Here is a 21,493-nt window from a genome sequence, read left to right as displayed (position 1 = left end):
GAAGTTACAATATAAAAAAGAAAGGGAAACACAAGTGAAAGTGAAAAAATGAGATATACAAAAATTAGCACCATGTCACTTAATAGTTGGGTAACTTTTAGCATGAATTATGGCCTTACAACGTCTTCCCATGGAGTGAACTAAGTCTTTTAGTTCTGTTATAATGTGAAACCAAGATTGAATAATTGCTTCTATTAACTGGGTTTTATTGCTGGGTCGCTTCTGACTAACAAGTTTCTTTAGTCAGCTCCATAGATTTTCAATTGGATTAGGGTCTGGGCTATTCCCAGGCCATTCCAGCAATGGAATATGATTATCTTGAAACTCCAAAAAAAAAAAAGTGGTGTTATTGCCATCAAACCTTAAATAATACACTTTTCCCAAAAGATTTGCACAATTTTGGGGACTACTGTAAGCTCTAATAATGAAAGCCAAGGAGCACTGCAAAAATTGGACTAAGATAAACTATAAAAAAGAGTAAAGTAATAAGAGGTCCAGCAATCAGTCTTAGAATTGATAAGGATGCTAGAGTGATCTATAGCTTCTGACTTTTAGGATCAACTATCAACAGTAAAGAAACCAGCAGTCAAGAAATATGAAGACTATAGTAGTAATAAAAAGCCCTAGAAAAGATATTCAGATATATATGTATTATACTTAACTAGGCTTAGATGTATCATATAGAGAAAATATCCAATATGTTTAATTTAGGATTTAATGTATCACCCGAAGACACGATACACAATATATTGTACACTATATAAGTAGATTTACAATATAAATAGATTTTTTATCCCTAAAATAAAAAGACTAAAGACTGCTGATGTTTGGATAACATGGAAATCCTAAAACTAATCAGTTACACCTTTTTTCTACCTAGACAGCTCAAGAAAATAACTATTTTTATTTAAGCTGTAACAAGCATGATTTACATAGTAATCTGTTAAAAAGGAACTGGAGCAATTATAATCCAATTACATCTACAATCCAATTTCTTGTTAAAATTTCTAGCTGAAAAATCCTTAGATTTACCCTATTATATGTGACCTAAACACAAAATGCAAACAAGAAATATTTTTGATAAATTACGTTTATTGCACTTGTATTTATAAAAGGAAAAAATGCTTCAACGATAAAAACACCAGTACTGACAAAAAATATGAAGTAGCTTACTGTTTCTCTGTTCTCAGGAATCTATTTAAGACTATGTGGTGCTTGTTTTTGCTTTTAAACATTTAAAGATAATATAGTTGACAATGCAAGTAGAATTACAGCAGCTTTGTAGTCTGCAAACAGTCCAAGTGGTATAGAAAGTTATTGAAAGGTATTGAAAGATTCCTAGAGAGGCTCTGGAGGCTGGGGACAGCAAAAAAAGTCACTTCCTGTCCAACCAGAAGTTGGCAAACGGGCAGTTTCTGGCCTCCAAGGGCCCCCTGGGGGTGGGGAATGCCATTTTCGCCCTCCCCAGACTCATAGAGAGGCTCTGGAGCCAGGTGAGAGAGAAAAACGGGCCTTCCCCACCACCCCCAGGCCCTCTGGAGGCAGGAAACAGCCTGTTTCCCTACTTCTAGTGGGCCCAGAAGGCCCAAAAATCATATGGCTGAGTTCGTGTGCCCACTGATATGGCTACGCATGCCACCTGCGGCACGCGTGCCATAGGTTCGCCATCATGGTCATAGACCAATCCTAAATTACAGGTATTCTCTTCTACAGGGGCAAAAGGCTTTCCTTGCCTTGTAAGACACAGCTGTCTTATGCACAATGTATTGCTCAACTTAATACAGCAGTTAACTTTTACCAACAAAATACTGATAAACTTGCTCTGAGTGGAGAGAAACTATTACTATGATCATCACAACTAAAATTCCTTGTCAAAGCTTTCCTCAAGAATTCTGAAGTTTTACCTTAGTGTACTCAGTTTTCAAGACTGACCATATATCAGGAGAATAATGCTAATGTAGCCAGGTCCATTAGCATCTCCACAGGAATCAGTTATTTCTCATTTCCATTGGTGTGCAAAAAGACTGGGCTCTGAAGTCCCTAATACCTCAGGTAGCACAGGTGTTCTCTACTTGGAGCAGCTGGCATCTGCTAATTAAAAGCTCAAAGTAACATTTTTCCATTTTTTTGAAGAAATTTAAACAAGTTCCTCTGCAAGTTCACCCTACAGTTAATACTGTTTGACATACTGCATCATTTTTTCCTTTCCCAGTTAACAGCTAGAATTTCCAAGATAGTGAGGTGATTAGATCATAAGAAACATTAAATGTTTTTTTTTAAAAAAGAGGTTCAAAAAGTGATAAGGAAATAATATACACTGAGCTTAATTGGTAAAAAGTAAAAGTAAAATTAGTAGAAAATTAATACAAAAATAACATTAATAAAATTAAAAGAATTTATTTAGCACAGTTCATTAATAATTCACAATTTGCTGGATTCACATATTATGCAAAGTCACATATTATGCAGTCACTTTCCCTATCAGAATGGCTAGGTTCACATTACATATTAAGCAGGGGTGAAATGCTACTGGATCAGACTAGCTCGCATGATCCAGTAGCGATCGCGGCTGGTAGTTCGGCGATCCGGTAACGATGGCAGAGCAAAGCAAAGCTCCGCCCACCCGCCCTGGTTAAAACCAGGAAGTAATGTGTTTTTTACCTTCTGCACATGCACAGGTCTGTGTGCGCATGTGACGCGCATGGTGCGTGCACTCCCAAGCCAGTAAGTAAGGTAAGTAGATTTTCACCCCTAATATTAAGCCAATACCAAACATACTATATTATGGCTTAGCATAATGTATAAATCTAGCCATACACTTACTGGACAAAACAGCAGCTACATTCAGATGCTCACTTGAATGTGGTAAATATTATTTTTCTCCCTAAACAAATAAAGGAAAGAAGGCTCAATGGGTTGAGGGGATGGGAAAATTCAAGATTATCCTGTTGGATGGAGTTGATGCTGGAGAGAGGGATGGAGAAGATGAAGGAGAGAAGGAGGGAAAGGGAGAAGGAGAGGGATGAAATGTTCAAAACACAAAAAACACTGAAACAATACACACACCAAGTAGAAACACAGACAACTAAGGAGAATAGAAAGCTGCAGCATAAACTGTGTTATATTGACTAGATTTAGCTATATGTTATTTCCTTTTCTTAGTCCATGCCTTTAATTTCTTTATTATTTCTTGCTTCCTTTCCACGGTCTAGATCAGGGCTGCCAAACTCACAGCCTGCAGGCCAGATGCGTCACACACTGGTAACGCCGATGCCCGGTTTAGCAAAGGGGGGGGAAGTCCGATACGTCATGTGATGCTGCGGTGACAATGTAAATTTGACATTTCTGGTCTAGATAGTGCTATTTTCCCTAAAAAGGAACTAATAGTTATGTATGTATTTTTATATGTACTATACACTAAAAAAATTAACCAGGATTTGTTCAACCATCAGGGAACAATCCTGAAAGATTATTATTATTATTATTATTATTATTATTATTATTATTATTATTATTATTATTATTATTATTATATTTGTATACCGCCCATCTCCCGAAGGACTCAGGGCGGTTCACAGCCAATAAAACAACAGAAAACATATAATACATATAAAACAGCAAAAAGAATAGACAATTAAATTCAGTTGATGCCTTAAAACTTTTAAAGATGACAAAGAACCTGAAGATTATACTTCCAATCTCTGCTTTTCTCTTTTAGGTTGTTTCAGTAGGTTCCTAGTTGGTATTCAGAATACCTCTTAAGGGCTAAAATCATGTCAGCATGGTTCTTGGAAATAGAACAAATAGAATAGTGCAGCCAGACTAATAGTAAAAAAAGAATAGTCAAGAATGAAATAAGTTTCTTTCCTTTCTCCTCTTCACAGGTATGCCCTGCGAAGGCTCCAGTCCCAAGTTAATTAATACTACTGTACTTCTACCACTACAAAGGACAGTATTGTTTTATGTCAAGACTGCTCATTATACGCTCCATGGAATTATCCCATCTTTAAGAACTATGTATTTGGCAACAAAAAGCCTCACAAGAAAGAAATATGTGCAGATTTAACCATTTAAGTTTAACTGAGACTTGCCCTGGTATATGTCATGCAACCTCCCTGGTGATCCCAAAAGGTACTCTACTATAACACCCTGACTTGAGGATTCTGAATACATCAAGTGATGAAGATTTCTACATGAGTTGGAATATTACTGTAGACCTGAGTTCCAATATTTTATACCTCTGTGCACACAGGTTGCACTCAGGCCAATCACACTTGAGATGACAGGTCTGTTGTGATACAGAAAATGAACTTAAAATGAACTGAAAAGGCATGGGACATAAATAAATAAAAATCTAGTACATTTTAACTGATGTTTCAAAATAAACTGTTCCTCTAAGAAAATAGAGAAAATATCACAAAGAAATTACAACAGGCTAATAAACAAAACTTTATTTTATGAATTCTGATTTTATTCAAGAGCAGACTATTACAAAGACCCTGATCTTTGTGAACTCTTGTTTTTATCAAGAATGCAAAGGAGGAAAGAGAGCAGCATATCTCCTGATCTATTCTTACACAATTTCAGAGGCCACCATGTCCCCTATGAACTTGATATTTTATCAGTCGTGAAAAGTCTGTTAAAGCTATAATTTTAAATTTAAATGACGAGAGATTTCATTTGTTTTCCAAGCAGAGATAAAACCTTTTTCAAATATACTCCAGCTGCTGTGACCTTGGTCTATGACTTAAAAGTTCACACGCAATAATTTATTTTATCCCAAAGGACCTGCCAAGAGTTCTCTTCTAAAATGGTTTTAGATTTGGTGGCTTTGTATAAAAGCCTAATATCTTTATATAAAGCAACATCATTTGAACTCTGAATAACAAAACCAAGAGGAAATTAATATAAATTTAATTTATATTAGGTGTAACCAAATCTACAGGGAAATCCTTTCAAAGAACGTGATGAAGCCATGTCAAACTTGAAAATAATTAGCAAATCATGCTGTCACTGTTAGAAAGGTAATTGGCCATTGATGACAGTAACCTTCATCCAGGATCCTGTCGTTGATTAAGAAGGATTTTAAGCCGAAGGACAGAAGCAACTATTTTCAGCCAATTAGACTCATAAAGTTCTGAAAGACTGAACTTGAAGAAGCTTCTTTTCAAGGAGGGAAAAAACAAGAAAGTATAGTTGCCTTTTGGAAAAGCACCTTTGGGATTTAAGATTTTGGAAAAATCTAAGATTAAGAGAAGCAAAATCATAAAACCAAATATGTCTGATAGAGGTGTGCAAAGATTGTAAAATCTACATTGCTTGATGTACAATGCAAAGATATTGTTCTCCATAAGTTCTGTTGCTGTATTCTAGACAAACTTTTCCACAAATTTTAGACCAAGAATATTTCTAACTGTAACTAGAAATGGACTGTAATTGGGATTTTTTATATGGACTATTCTGTAAAATTATGAAAGGATCATTGTAATCATTGTACCATATTGATATTATTATTACAGTGGACCTAAGTTGGCAAAGGTAGTATCGTCATTAACTATGGAAAGGTTTTGTGAGACAATTATACATTAAATTCATTTTAAGAGATTTTTTTTAAACTGTGGGATTCATAATAGCCTATCTGCTGCAGGTACCAGAAACCTGATTTCCAGAAACCAGAACAGATATTAAAATTCTGGGCAGGATTTTGAAGCAGAGGTCCAGGAAGACACTAGATGGCAGTAAAGAGACACAGTGGGAACAAAAGACTTTTCACTACCATCTAATGGCAAAGATGTATTGTAGTTGGAGTTTCTGAATGGAAATCCTAAAATCCTTCCCTACATGGATGTCTCCATTTTAAATTTAAATTTTAGCTAGACTAGCAGAATGGTAGATCTAAATTCATTTTTCCCATCTGAAACCTTATACAGGTAATTGTTGATTTACAACAGTTCATTTAATGACCATCTGAAGTTACAACTACACTGAAAAAAGTGACTTAAGACTGTTATTTACACTTACAACTATTGCAGCATCCCCATGATCATGTGATCAAAATTCAGATGCTTGGCAACTGACTCATATTTATGATGGTTGCAGTCTCTCAAGCTTATGTGATCATCTTTGGCAATCTTCTTATAAGCAAAGTCAATAGAGGAGCTAGATTCCTTGATCGGGATGCCCTGTGCACAGTCACTCATGCGCTCGTTACCTCTCGCTTGGATTATTGTAATGCTCTCTACATGGGGCTCCCCTTGAAGTGCACTCGGAGGCTTCAGTTAGTCCAGAATGCAGCTGCGCGGGTGATAGAGGGAGCTACGCGTAGCTCCCATGTAACACCGCTCCTGCGCAGACTGCACTGGCTACCTGTGGCCTTTCGAGTGCACTTTAAGGTGTTGGTTACGACCTTTAAAGCGCTCCATGGCTTAGGGCCTGGGTACCTACGGGACCGCCTGCTGTTACCACATGCCTCCCACCGACCCGTACGCTCTCACAGAGAGGGACTTCTCAGGGTGCCGTCCGCCAAACAATGTCGGCTGGCGGCCCCCAGGGGAAGGGCCTTCTCTGTGGGGGCTCCCACACTCTGGAACGAGCTTCCCCCGGGTTTACGCCAAATACCTGACCTTCGGACTTTCCGCCGCGAACTGAAGACACACCTTTTCATCCGCGCGGGGCTGGCTTGAATTGAATTTTAATGTCAAATTTTTATCAATTTTAAATGGGGTTTTTAATGTATGGTAAATTTTAAATTTCCAGGCTAATTTAAATAAGTTTTTTAAATCGCATTTTAAATTGTACTTTGTATTGTTTGTTTTATTTTGCCTGTACACCGCCCTGAGTCCTTCGGGAGAAGGGCGGTATAAAAATCAAATAAATAATAATAATAATAATTCACTTAACAACCAGGTTACTAACTTAACAACTGTAGTAATTCACTTAACAACAGTCTTGCTTATAAACAGAAATTTTGGGTTCAATTGTGATTACAAGTCAAGGGCTACCTACTACCTACCTACTACTTTCAGATTCTATCCCCCATCCCAATTCTGGACAAAACAAAGCATAGAGTATACAATTTTGGTCTGTGCACAGCTCATCTGTGCTCATCTTGTTCTGTCCAAGGGGTAGTTTGCTAAACCTGAGCATTATTTCCATTTTAAATTTACTGTATTTATCCTTCCCCAATAATTCTTTGTCTAAAGAGCAAATCACCTCACATAAGAAGATAGGAGTTAGCTAGCTGCAAAATAAGATAACTGGTTCTTCTAGCCCACTTAATAGCTGGAGTTTTCCACAATTTCAGACCAAGAATATTTCTAACTGGAAATTGAAATGGACTGTAATTGGGATTTTCTATATGAACTTTTTCTGTGAAAATATGAAAGGATCATTGTAACACAAAAACAATATTGATATTACTATTACAGTGGACCTAAATTGGCAAAGATAGTATCAGCATTAATTATGGAAAGATTTGTGAGACAGTTATACATTAAATTCATTTTAAATTAGAGACATTATTTCAAACATTGTGGAGTTTTTGCTGGATACAATGAATCATCAGAATGGCTGCCAAACAAGTCAGATCTTTTCAAAACAGTCATCTTACCAGTAACCTAAAAAATGTTACCGGTAACATCTAGCTTGACAACAACTCTGGAAAAAGTAAAGCTACCAGATTACTTTATAAAACATTAAATTGGCATAATGAAAAACACTATCTTATTAAAGAGTTTTCTTTTTTTACTTTTCCAAAAAAATGTAAATATGTATTTTTTGTGGATTTAACCCTCTTCATCTGATACATGAACTAAAATACCATGTACAGGGGAATGGCAGCAAAAGGCATTATAAGATAAATTATAAAATGTACAACAAACAAAATGGCTAATTACGAATGATGATAAGATTATTGTTTCCAGATATTGTTTCCATTGTTTTTCTTTTTGTAACTACTCAAGAATTGATTCAGCAACTGATAACTACACTGTATGCAATTAGGAAGATCATCATCTCATTGCAAAATAAGAAAGGAGGATCCTTCCACTTACTTTTAGCCAACATATATCCAACACAAATGCCTTGGAAATATGATTGTTAATAAGCAAATGCTACTTTTGATACTTTCTTTATGAAAAAAATGTTTCATTCAGTATCCAATCTGGATCAGTCACCAGGACCAGAGGTTTAGTCTCCCAAGCTTTTGGGACTCCTGCTTGAGTCCATCCTCAAGGAAACTTTTTCTCACCAGAATGTTTCATTCTGTGATTCATTCATGTTTTATTCACTCTAATTTTTAAAAAGTGTGATATCATCAAACCATATTGTTTCTGTACCTAAGTGCAACAGCACAGGTAATAACCACAAAGATCTGAAGATCTACTCAAATTAATTTAAAATTTAATTAAAATGTAATTTTAAATCAGGTAAATTTTACATAAAATTATTTTTATATGTTTAAATGAGCCCTTTGTTCAAAGTTTGGGAAATTTATTATTTTTTAAAGGGGATGTGGTCTGAATTCTACAATACATTTGTGGTGTAAAATACATTTACACCACATTATCTGGTGGTAACACCCTTCTTTCCCTCCCTAAAATACTATGCATATTGTAAATGTTTTTACATGTAAATAAAAGTAAAAGTGAATGTTTTTTAAGTTGCTACATCTCTAAATGTTTACTATGGTTAAGATTACTGTCAAGTTAGATAGCATTGTTTCATGCATTGCCAAACAATTCTGCTTAGTAAAAATATTTTTATACAAAAGTACAATATTTTTAAAAAAAACAAGTAATGAGAAAACAAAATGTAAAAATCTTACCTCATTCCCCCCAACAGCTTTAGTTAAAATCACTGCTGAAGATACAGGCGGTGGCATACAGCCTACTGTCTGCAAACTAGAGAAGGAATACAAATTTTATTTTTCTAATTAATCTTCGATACAAAAGAAGGGGGCATAGCTCTATTATTTGCTAAATGGCTAACTTAAATACAAAATGACTTCTGAATCTTCTGTTTACAAATAGCTGATCTCTGAACAACTTTATTATTTATTAGCAATTGTACACAATGGAGATCATCTAGAACAGGTGTGTCAAACTCAACTTAATGAGGGCTGCATCAGGGTTGCATTTGACCTCGGAGGGGTTGGGGGGCATGGCCAGGGTGGGTGTGGCCAACTCAATATCCCTCGTTGTGGCTCCGTTTTCAGCCGCAACAGCCTCCCGCAGCCCTCTGCCAGCTAAAATAGAACCCAGGGGGCCTTGCACAGCCTGCCTGGGCTCCGTTTTCGACAGCCTCTTGCAGCTCACTGCCAATGAAAATGGATTTCAGGGAAGTTGTGCGCAGCCCACCCAGGCTCCATTTTCAGCCATGATGGTCTCCCCGACCTCAGTTTTCGCTGGCAGAAGGCTTCAGGGGGCTGTTGCAACCAAAAATGGAGCCCAGGCATGCTGCGCATGTCCTCCCCTGGCTCCATTTTAGCTGGCAGAGGGATGCAGGAGGCCATCGGGGCAGAAAATGGAGCCCAGGTGGGCAGTGCGCGGTACTCCCAACCTCTGTTTTCTCTGGCAGAGGTACCGTGGGCTGGTCTTTCACTGTTTCCAGGCCAACCCATAGCCAGATCTAAGCATCCTGTGGGCTGGATCCAGCCTGTGGCCCTTGAGATTGACACCCTTAATCTAGAGTATCCAATTGGTTGAGTATCCAAGGCTTGCTGTCTCTTATTAGCGGTATCCAGATAACCGGGTCCAAAAAGTCAACATTGCATGTATAAACATGCAATCAAAGCTCCACCTCTTTTTAATGTGCATTACATGTGTCTCATGAGCATAAGGAGGAGTGGGCGCCCTTGATTTTTTTAATAAAAAAAAGATGCTCCCTACACAGAAAAAAGAAGGTATGTACATCCAAAATAATTTATATACTGAATTCCCAGTTAAAGCGAATGAGAAAGTCTGATTTGTACCAAAATTGAAGTTTCTTACTAACTTCGAACCATCCATAGTAGAAAAAATTAAGAGGAGAAGAAAATCTCCTTGTTACAAAGTATTGCTTTTCATATGGACAGAGAAATTATATTAAAATTACTGGAGGATTACTGAGGCTCAAGCTACAATTCCTGAACACCTTCATCATTCAAATTTTATTGTCCTTAACTGTTCAATGATCTGCAAATCCACTACATTGAGGAATGTATCATCATTCCTTTCTAGACATGATTCTAGACAATAGTATTCTAGACAATAACAATACATTCCTAGATAAACATACGACTTTTTTCTTTCCATTTTCAGAGAAATACTATATATAAGAATTCTACAGTAATATTTCACTAAACAATTATACTACCCGCTTTGATAGTTCTTGACATTTTTGTTGAGGCTGACACTTATGCACTTATTTTTCAATTTTCTATGACTACTAGTTAGTGAACACATTTACATATTAAATAAAATTCAAAATTATGAGTAATGCCCTGTTTCTCCTAAAATAAGACATCCCCTGATAATAAGCCCAATCGGGCTTTTGAGCGCATGCGCTAAAATAAGCCCCCCTCCCCGAAAATAAGCCTTCCCCAAAAATATTTAAATGCATGTGCAGCAAGTCCCCGCCATTTCCTCTGGTTAGGGTTAGGGAGACAGATCTGGAAATCAGGTAAGACGGCAAGAGGAGCCCTGTCTTGCTTCACGCACCCCAAAATAATAAGACATCCCTGAAAATAAGGCCAAGCACTTATTTCGGGGTTCAAAAAAAATATAAGACAGGGTGTTATTTTAGAGAAAACACAGTAGCGACTATAACAGACTTCTCAAGTCACAATTTGAAATAATGAAAAAGAAACCTCTATAAAATTGTGCTTTGAAATTCAGTATGCTATTTCATGAATACTCAAAGTTTATCTTTCTATTACCATGTCTTACTGTATTCTTACTCCAATATTCTTTGCGGTCAGCAAATATAACATAGGTATGTTAAAAAGAGACATAAGTCCCTACATATAAAATTTGTTGCCAAGTCTTTATATGCGGAATAAAAATTCTGAAAGAGTAACCTAACAGCAAGTGTCAAACCATTAAGCAGCACAAAAAAAAATAAGTTCACTATTTTTAAAAAAAATGCTAGCATTACTGGAAGTGCATTACTGGAAGAGCAGCGATAAATAGTTCACTGCTTAAAACGTACCCTTTTAAAAGCCATTCATTTATAGATGTAATAGATAGAAGCTGAAGAAATAGCCATATAACTGTTGGGAAGAATACAAGTGTGAAGATTTGTACAAAAAGATGCAATTTTACATGCATCAAAGCACTTGTCAGCTCCTGCAAAACAAACGAAGAAGAAAAAGGTTGCAGTTTTAACAGCTCAAATTGTATTGCTCAAGTTAGTATCATTAAATATAGTACGTGCACATACTTTCAGGTGCACATATTGTTCTTAAACTCAGTAAATAACAGTTTGAATTCACTTATAGTCACTTACACAAAAATATGACATGGTATTGTCTAAAATAATTAAGTACAGATTGAATATTTTTATCTATTTCATTTTTTTAACTTATTCATACACTTTATTGAAAGGATTTCAGTCAATTTTAGCACACAGGCACACAAAAGAAAAAAAACATGGCTATATGTTTGGAGTGAATGGCTGTACTGAAAAACCTTTAAAATGGTATTTTTTAATATGGTACAGAGCTCCTAGCTTCATTTAATAAACACATACCACAAATAATTTTAATATATGAATGGAACTTTGTGGGTTAATAAGAAGCAAACCACAGCTTATAAACTACTTTTTTGCTCTTTTATAATACGTCCATCTCAACACATCTATGACATAGATCAATGATGGCTAATCTTTTTGCAGTCATGTGCCAAAAGTGAGGGGAGCATGGGGGGGTCGCACACGTGCATGCCCATACTCATAATTCAATGCACCCCACCCTCCTATGCATGCGCCTGCGGCCCTCCGCATTCTCCCCACTTTTGGCACGCGATGGCCCAGTGGGCCTGATAGGCCTGTTTTTTGCCCTCCGCAGACTCCAGAGGCTTTCTTGGAGCCTGAGAATGGTGAAAATGGTCTTCCACACCTCTTGGAGGCCCTCCGGAGGCCGGAAATTGTCCATTTGCCAACTTCCGGTGGGACTGGAAGGGCCATTTTTCACTCTCCACAGGTTTCAGAGGCTTCCTAGGAGCTGGGGAGGGTGAAAATGACCTTCCCCACCCCCTGGAGGCCCTCCGGAGGCCGGAAATGGCATGTTTGCCGACTTCCGGTGGGACCTGAAGGCCGTTTTTCACTCTCCACAGGTTTCAGAGGCTTCCTAGGAGCTGGGGAGGGCGAAAACATCCTTCCCCCTGGAGGCCCTCCACAGGCCGGAAACGGCCCATTTGCTGAGCTAGGGCAATGCTCACGTGCCCACTGATATGGCTCTGCATGCCATCTGTGGCACGCGTGCCATAGGTTCGCCATGACGGCCATAGATTATGCTGATACAAATTTTAAAAATGGGGTTTTAATAAAAGACATACCAGTTAGGGAATTCTGAAGCTGAAGTTAAAAATGAGGAAGACTGACATACAACCAACAGTAACCATTCAGCGATAATGTCGTCATTTTAAAATGTGACCTTACTACCAGACTCTTAAAATAATAAATAATTTATTAAATAAATAAATGAAAGATGAATATTCAGTTTGCAGTACCTCTGTTTTCAGGGATAGCCCACTATTGAAGAATATAGCAGAGACAGCTACATATGTGATGGTGATTTCTGGTTTCAGTGGTCCTGGAAGAGAAAACATATTTGAAGCAAGAGTAAACAAAAGCAACGAACTTCTGGAAGTCTTCCCTTTAACATTTATAGATGGATATTAAGATATTCTCCAACCATGTATTCTATAGAAAAGTTTAAATTAGAATTAATTAACTAACTCTCTTTCTCTCCCTCTCCCTCATCCAGCACTTGTTGCAATTGGCTGCCTTGTCAAAACTAACAATAACCTTGTGATTAAGAGAAACAGATGCATATACTGGTAACTCACAAGATTTAGTTCTCTAGATTGTTTCTTTTTAATTACGGTATGTAATTTTCATTTCATGCCATCTTATTCTATATTTGCAATAGAAAGAATAGGGACTCAAGATCTGGACATGCACTTCAAAGCAAGTTTCTACTAATTTTAACCATTGTAGGTAATCCTGAAAGACGAGATTCAAAGAGAAAATTATGTCCATTTTACATATAATGAAGAGAATGGTGTTTCTACAAAGCTGGTACAGTAATACAGTAGCAGATGGTAGTAAAAAGCCCAAGTTCCTTTGTATGCTGCAGCTTAAGAAGAAAAGTTAGGTAATTGTCACACCATTATTCACTACAGGCGATATTTAGAAAGGAACAAAATGTGTGGGAAAGAGATGAGTGCCTTCTGATTGCTTTTAAATTTCACCTCACATAGGAATCTGCAAAATGCCATACAATACTGATTATCTTTGATGATAATCAAAATCAAAAAACAGGGTAATAGGTACTCATAATACTTATATATCATGGCATACTTTTAAGTTCTGATAATTGGGGAAGAAAAACACCAATGTTTTCTTGGCAGCCAAAAAGACCCTTATTACTTCTCAAAGTAATGTGGGCTGAACTATTCCCTCAGGCAGTTCTAAGTACAAGACCAGAAAACACACTATTAAAATGAAACATGAGGGGCACAGTTTTGGCATCTTGATACTACAGTAATGTGAATACTTTTTTAAACTTTTTTTTTTAGTTTCAGGTTTGTTGTATAAGATTACAGCTTGTATTTTAAGAGAAGCAAAATAAAGGTCAATTATATAATCTTATAAAAGACTACTAAGTCAAACAACTGCAGGACTGCAGCCCTACTATCACAGTTGTTCAGGAATCTCTAATTACAAAAACATCAAATCAGAGGGCCATATTTTGAAAGGTATTTCTGGAAAAGAAGAAAGGAGGTAATCAAAAGCCTGCTTAAGAGGTATTATTAAGGTAGGCCACCTGCTGAAGGAAGGATGCAGACTGTATTTAAAAAAACATTTGTAACTCAAATGAAACAGGATGGCATGAACTTTTCTAAAGAATATTTATTTAAAAATACCAGGTTTTAAAATAAATCACTATATTAACATATAATGACTTCCTGCAAAATCCCCACTTGTACAAACATTAAAGAAAGTGAATTTTCCATTATGAAAAATAGAAAATTCTACATTTACTCTACTTTGTCTCACAAGAAATGCAATGGAATCTATAGAATCTATGAGAAATAATTACTTAAAGCAACCCTGGGAGATTTACTCTGAGTATATATAACTTTTATGCATAATATTTCAAGTTCCTCAAATACACCAATATAAGTAGAAGTGATCACTAAATCACTTTTTAAAAAGCATTAATTTCTCATGAGGTTTTAGGAAAAAGGGTATACAATACAGAAATTCATGCTAAAGAAGCTGATAGATGGCAATTCATATCTTAATATTGTAGAGTTTCGGAAACACACACTTTTAAGACTATTCCTCACCATCAGAATGAGCTCTCTACCAATCAAAAGTTTACAAATAATTGTAAAGACTGTAGATAGTAAACACTACAGTATATTCAGTGAGCCATTTCCCCTTCTGTCACAAAACAGGAAATGTACTAAGTGCACATCACATGCACAAACATATGTCTCACAATCTGATTTCAGTACTGCATACTATAGTAGATAGTGTCCAACATTGTATATAACGTAAGGGCTGTGTTATCTAAAATGAGGTTAACTGTCCTGTTAGATCATGAAAGGTTCCACTGCATGCAAAGTGAGGTATTATGGACTGGAAGCCAAGCAACTGTCACCTTTTCTGACCCTTTTCTGTTGTTGTGATAACTTTCCCTGGAGATACGGGTAGTTAGATTCCTTCCACCATGGATCTTAGAAGTCTAAGGCAAGTTTTTTTTTTTCCCCAGAAGTGATTTGCCATTGCCTCCCTGCTAGGGCTGAGAGAAAATGACTGGCCTAAAATCATCCAGCTGGCTTAGTGCCTAAGGAGTGACTAAAACTCTTGGTCTCCTGGTTTCCAGTCTGATGCTTTAATCACTACACCAAATTGGCTCTTTACTAAAAAAAAAAAAATGTTAATAAAGTTATTCTTCCCCTTTGTTGTGGTTATTGTATTTTTTTATACATTGCTGTTTGAGATTCTCCTGGCTTATCTAAAGTGAAAAGATAGGGGTGGTATATAAACTGTGATAATAAAAATAGAATAGTGCGGGTGGGTGGGTGGGTGTCCTGTATACACACACCAAAAAAAAAAAGTATATAAACACAAGATTTAACTTAGTCCTACACATAGTGAAGCCATCATGGACTGAATATGCAGTTCGGTTTTCTACAAAAGGAAAATTTGTTCTCTCCTATAATTAGAAGAAAAATAAGTTTGTCTAAAAGTTTGCCCAAACAGCAGGACAACAGACATACGTAATTCATGAACTGGACTTCATACAGTTCTCTCCAGAAGAAAAGTATTTATCTCCAATTAAAGAAAAATAATGTTCCACAGGTGAACAGGATACAATATGTTGTCCCAAAATAAGAAGTTGTATTAACACATCTGAGTTAATATATTGTTTAAATGTCCAGTCAGCCCAGGATCAATACAAAAGCTGTAGATTCATGACTATTAGAAGAATTAACAGGTAAACTAAAGAAAGTGGTTAAAACCGTTAATGCCTATTGATAAAGCACAACCGTTTTCTAATTTAGGAAAAGCTTATCAAATTTGATAGCCATTTACGAAGTGTAAATTTCCATCCCTTGAACGACTTTGAAGTTTCTACACTTGTTGCATATCCTCAAGCCCTTTAAGTGGGGCGCTACTCCTTGCCTTTAAAGGGTGCGTGTGAACTACTAGTGGGGCGCTACTGCGTTGCCCTAAAGGGGTGCGTGAACTACTTTATATCCCTACTTCCACAGCAGCTGAAACACACCACGAGTTGTCTCTTGCTGCAAAACGGCCGCCGGATCCTTCCACGCGGAAGTGGCATCTCCCCGCGCTCGCTTTTTTGCTCGCTCGCTCGCTGGCCGTGCAACGTGTCACTGCAACTCCGTCCGGGAGTTTTGCGTCCGGGAAACCTCCGGCCTTCCCCCGAAGAAGGCAGAAATCCTACTATTTCCAAGGGACGGTGGAAAAACCCTCGGAAGAGGAAGGCAGCTGGACTCCCATGGCGCTGCCCCGTTACGAAGGGAGAAAACTCCTGCGTTGCTCAGGCAGAGACACCCCCCCACCTCCCAAGTCCGAGTCGGTCCCGATTTAGGGGAGGGCAGCGGGCGGGAAGGGGGTTCAGCTGGGACCCCGGGCAGCCCTGCCCGTTTCTCTCCCTGCTTGCAAACCAGCGAGCCCCGAGTGTGAAAGGGCGGGAGGGGGGCGGCTTCCCCGGGAGACTTACCCCCCTTCACCCCAAAGGCCGGCTCCAGCTTGGCGACGGTGATGGCCAGGACGATCCCCAGCATGAACCAGTCCTTCCTCAGCCTGTCCAGGATGGCCATGGCAGCGGCGGCGGCAGCGGCGGGGCTAGCCGAGAGTCTTGGGCGGCTGAGAGAAGCGAGGAAGGAGGGCGGGGAGGAGAGTCGGTCAGGACTTCCCTCGGGCCCTCCCGCAAGAGCGGCTCCGCAACGTGCCGCCGGCCGCGGCCAAACCAGTTAAACGCCGCTCCCGCCGCCGCTGGTGAGTATCCAGTGACAGGAACAGGCTCCCTGAAAGCCGCCATCGCTACCACGCGACCGCTAATAGACTCGCGCGCGCTTCAGCCTGGCTCTGGAGGGCAAGAAGGAGGCAGGAGGGCAGCGAGTCCCGCCAGGCAGGGGCAGGGCCCGGAGGCCGCCGCCGCCGCTAGGGCTTTCTGCACCCCTGGGAGAGCCTCATGGGAGAGGCGGGACGACCCAAAAGCAGCGACCGAGCGCTAATCCGAAGGAGCGCCCTGCCAGAACTGGGTCCTAAAGAAGCGTGTCTCCCAAGCAGGCTAAAGGTTGGGTCAGCAGCCCCCCCCCCCCAGTGTACGTGTCCCCCAACCCCCAAGTTGGAAGGAAGCGCCTGAGAGGGCAGGAACCCTGCACCGCTGCCTTTCCTCGGCGGCTGGCAATCGGGGAAACGGGAAAGCCGGGAAGCCCTTCTTTAGCCCAGCCAGCGGCGGGAGAAAAGCAACAGGGGAAACGTCCGGGTGGGGGGGGGGCCTGATGAAAAAGTTTGCGCGCCTCTTCGAAGCTTTACGTCCGCCCTGTGACGCAACGGCGTTTAGCGTGAGAACGGGGCCGGGGGGCGGGGCTGTGCTTTCAATTCCTGGCGTGAGACACGTGTCGCGGGACTCGCAGTTCGGGAAGAGGAGGAGGAGAAGGAGAGGGCTGGGCTGGGCTGGGGGTCGTGTGAGCGCGCGCGCCTAAGTGATCGATGATTAAAAAGCGGGCGGAAATTGCCTTCCTGTATATGATTGTGTCCAGAGGATGGTAGAGGATAGGAAGGCCTGGAGGAACGTTGTCCATGGGGTCGCGATGGGTCGGACACGACTTCGCAACTAACAACAACAAATAGGATTGTGAATCGTGGGTGTAACAGAGTCACAAGATGGGTATACGACTTGTTTGGATTTGTTTTAGGATTAGTTAGCCGCGGAAAATGAACTAGTGCTGAGAGATTTCCTTCCTTCCTTCTTTCCTTTCCTTTCCTTTCCTTTCCTTCCTTCCTTCCTTCCTGATGCGATCTTTCTTGTATGTGTTCACCCAGCGAGATTTAGCGCTTCTTTCTTAGAATTTCATGCAGGGCGGGACAGAGAGAGAGAGAGAGAGAGCGAGAGCTGCAGGAACAGGTAGGTTTGGGGGGAAACCTCCATCCCTGGTTCTGCTTCTAAATTCTGCGCCATCCTCTTGACCATTTCTGCAGCCTCAATTTTAGTCCTGATCCCTGGGAGTTGGACTAGGTGGTTCTGACTCAAAATCTCAAAAGTGGAGCTTATCGCTTATTGCGCATGCATGTAGTTGATTTGCTGTCTCAATCCTCCTGGCAATTTATATACAACAAAAAATTTAAAACACTCCAGGAACAAAATATTAAAATATCAAATAATCTGGAACGGTTCTACCCATTAAATTGGCCATAATGGGTTATAACGTTCTCTGGCCAGAATCCTTAAGTTCAGTGGAGAAAGGACAGGCAACAGATGTTATGTGGAAACTCCTGCAAGGTATCTTCTGGTCTGGACTGAGAGGGCTATGATGCACTCCCAGGCATTAGGAGTTTCTCTTGGCCTTAGTAGCTTTTTATTTCCTGCTCCCCAACTTACATATAGGGATGTCAACTGCCACAGTTCCCAGCCAGAATGCTGGGTGAGGCTGGGCTGCAATTCTGGAAATTCTAGTTTCAACTTCTGAAGGACACCAGCTTATAGTTATATTTGCTGATCACCCTTGTCAAGGATTTACTTTTATTACTCATCTGTTCTGTTTTACAACAGTTGTATAATCTGATAAAAGCAACACACCCACAAAAATGAAACACTATTTCATACATTTAATTTGTTAAATTATACTATCTATTTAAGTACTGGTGCAGTCCAATATGCATTTACAGAAATGTATAGTTACCTGACTTCAAGGAGAATTACTCCCTGTTAAAAGATTAAGATGATTAAAATACTTATGTATATTCTAGTGTCTTGTAGGAAAGAGATGTTATGACTCTCCAGAGGTTGCTGAAATACTGTTCTGTTTAACTGCAGCTAGCACAGGCAGTTGCAACATCCTCATTACTGTGCCTGGCTAATTCCTGGTGGATGCCAGACAAGTTTTATCTTAAGAGAGCAGATGCTACACTGTTTCTACTTAAGAAATGCCTGTTTACTCTTTAAATCAGTGGTTCCCAACCAGTGTGCCGCGGCACTAAGGGGTGCCGTGAGATCTTTTGAGGGTGCCGGGAACTTTTGAGCTACGGAGATTTTAAATATCTATTTCCTTATAAGGGTGCCGGGAACTTTTGAAAGGCTTTCCAAGGGTGCCTCAAACAAGAAAAGGTTGTGCCTCAAACAAGAAAAGGTTGGGAACCACTGCTTTAAATGTTAACAAAAAAATGAAATTTCTTAAGAAATGTTTCTATTTAAGAAATGCCAATCTTACCTCAAAGATTGCCACAATGGCATTGCTATCATCAGGTAAGAGCTATTATGAGATGCTTTTCTTTCCCCAACACGGAAGTAAGTTTGCAGTATTGGCTAAAAGAACATATTCAAAAGCAGCATTAATAAATCAAATATAGTTTTTGTACATCTGTCCAGAAGTGAGTTCCACAGACTCCCACTATAAAATAAGTAGTGTACAGGACTGTACTATAAAGACAGCATGAATGAGAAAGTATCAGGACTATTGAAATAGACTAAGCAGCGTCTCTGTAACATTTAACTTGGGAAGGGATCTGATTCTTAATTGCTGATGTCACACATTTATCTGCTCCTGCATTCCTATTTATTTTCTTAATTCTAAAATTCAGGATGTTTTCTGTTATTTACCTGAATGATATCCAGGACCCTAGCTATGCTTAGCATATGAGTGAGTCTTTCAAACTAGACCATTGAACCACAAATTAAGCAGCCATTTTCCGTCTAAGATGGTAGGATAACCTATGAAGTTATTTTATACTTCTGTGTATCATTCAAACAAAGAAATTAAATCGCTTTACTAAATCACAGAAAAGCACGTGGTATACAGACATCCTGTATGGTTAGGACCATTAGCTTCTGTTCTTGCCTTTCCAATTGATGTGTGAGGGCCACACCTTCTCAGTAAACACTTTGGCATCACCTGCTGGTTTTGAGCATTGCAATCTTTACTAACTCCTCCCCAATAAATTATAATATATAATAGGATAGTGAGGAAAATCTATTCCATCATTTTGAATTGTTTTCATTGGTCCCAATAGCCCCCTCCCATCTCTCCTCTTGGAGAATAATTTTTTTCAGCTGCTGCTCTGCCTTTTTAGGCTCCATGTTGTTGTTAGTTGCGAAGTTGTGTCCGACCCATCGCAACCCCATGGACAATGTTCCTCCAGGCCTTCCTATCCTCTACCACCTTCTGGAGTGCATTTAAGCTCACGCTTACTGCTACAGTGACTCCATCCAGCCACCTCATTCTCTGTTGTCCCCTTCTTCTTTTGCCCTCAATCTTTCCCAGCATTAGGCTCTTCTCCAGTGAGTCCTTCCTTCTCATTAGATGGCCAAAGTATTTCAGTTTCATCTTCAGGATCTGGCCTTCTAAAGAGCAGTCAGGATTGAGCTCCTCTAGGACTGACTTTTAGACTCCATATATGAACCCTAACTTTTGCACAAAACTGTTTGAAGCCTGCAACTGTAGCCAGCCACTCAAATGTTCAGCAGTAATGTGGTGCACGGTAATAAAGTACAAAAATGAGGAAGTAATAAAGGGAGGAGGATGAAGAAATTATGAGAGGTGCTTGGTGCTCTCTGAGCTTGCTTGTTTTCTTGCAGATGTTTCATTACCCAAACTAGATAACATCATCAGTGCTAGTTTTCTATTCACTAGCACTGATGATGTTACCTAGTTTTGGGTAATGAAATGTCTGCCAGTAAAATAGAAAGCTCAAAGACCACCAAGGACCCCTCATGACAATCCTGAGCTGCAAATAGTTTCCTTTTTAAATAAATTAGTTTCCACTTTTATTTTCACCAAATGGAAAATGCAGGTGGTTTAACAGATCTCCCTCTCTTAGCCTTAAAGTGTTAAAACCAGCCTTTTGGAGTTGATCTCTTGCATTCATATGGCTGCCATCTCAAAAAAAGTAGACCTGGACAGCATACAACTTGTAAGATTTTCACGTTAGTAAGACGATTAAGAACTTGGAAAGCCGTCACTTGGGATAGCTCCTATGGACTTTTGCATTCACACACTAGCCAGCATGAACGTCATCAGACGCCAAGCACAAGTTGACTAGAAGGCTGCTCTTCCTGTTTCCACAAACGCAAAGGTTCAGTGTTATCCCTTCCTAAATTTGTCTTTTTCTTGGCAGAAGACATATTTTCAAGCAAAGATCGGAGTTGCAGTGACATATATTTATTTCCTAAGAAAAATGTGTGAATATACACTAATGTACAAATGGATGTACAAGGAGCCTGCAATTGCAAGACTGGTATCCACAGATATAAGGTGACGTCTGAGGACCATGTTGAGCATTGTAAGGGTTGCTCACTCAGGGTTGTTCCTGTGGTGCATCCTTTATGACAAAACAGAAACAAATCCATCTTGTTTAGAAATGAATGGGTGACTGGTAAGCCCCTTAGTGCTTTTTGCTATTCTTCAATACTGTTTTAATAATAATACTGACATTTCTGTGCAGTCAATTTGGAAAAGAGTATTAGCATTAATGGGTAATTCAGTCATTTGATCAAATATAAGCCGTTGTAGAGAGCTGAGCCCCATGATTC

The 21,493-nt window shown here is 39.3% G+C and overlaps 1 protein-coding gene across 23 annotated transcripts in view; it reads right to left on the bottom strand.

Annotated features, from left to right (window-relative positions):
• SLC10A7 (solute carrier family 10 member 7) overlaps window positions 1–17,218 on the bottom strand; it is a 166,853-nt gene extending 149,635 nt beyond the window's left edge. For 4 of the 23 annotated variants that reach the window (XR_009156251.1, XM_058192566.1, XM_058192564.1 and 1 more), the window contains exons 1-4: window positions 16,460–17,208; window positions 12,708–12,790; window positions 11,188–11,324; window positions 8,825–8,900 (exon numbers count right to left, since the gene is read on the bottom strand). Coding sequence is in view for 21 of the 23 variants with exons in the window: in XM_058192566.1 (XP_058048549.1) it covers window positions 8,825–8,900; window positions 11,188–11,324; window positions 12,708–12,790; window positions 16,460–16,559 (396 nt within the window). In the remaining 2 variants the exon portion in view is untranslated. The other 19 variants (XR_009156250.1, XM_058192558.1, XM_058192557.1 and 16 more) reach the window with 15 other exon arrangements.
• Between the last annotated feature and the right edge of the window lie 4,275 nt (window positions 17,219–21,493).

This window comes from Ahaetulla prasina, chromosome 8, assembly GCF_028640845.1.
Source record: "Ahaetulla prasina isolate Xishuangbanna chromosome 8, ASM2864084v1, whole genome shotgun sequence".
Lineage (NCBI taxonomy): Eukaryota > Metazoa > Chordata > Lepidosauria > Squamata > Colubridae > Ahaetulla > Ahaetulla prasina.
Note: the sequence above shows the minus strand (reverse complement) of the source record. Positions and strands in the feature narration are given on the sequence as shown.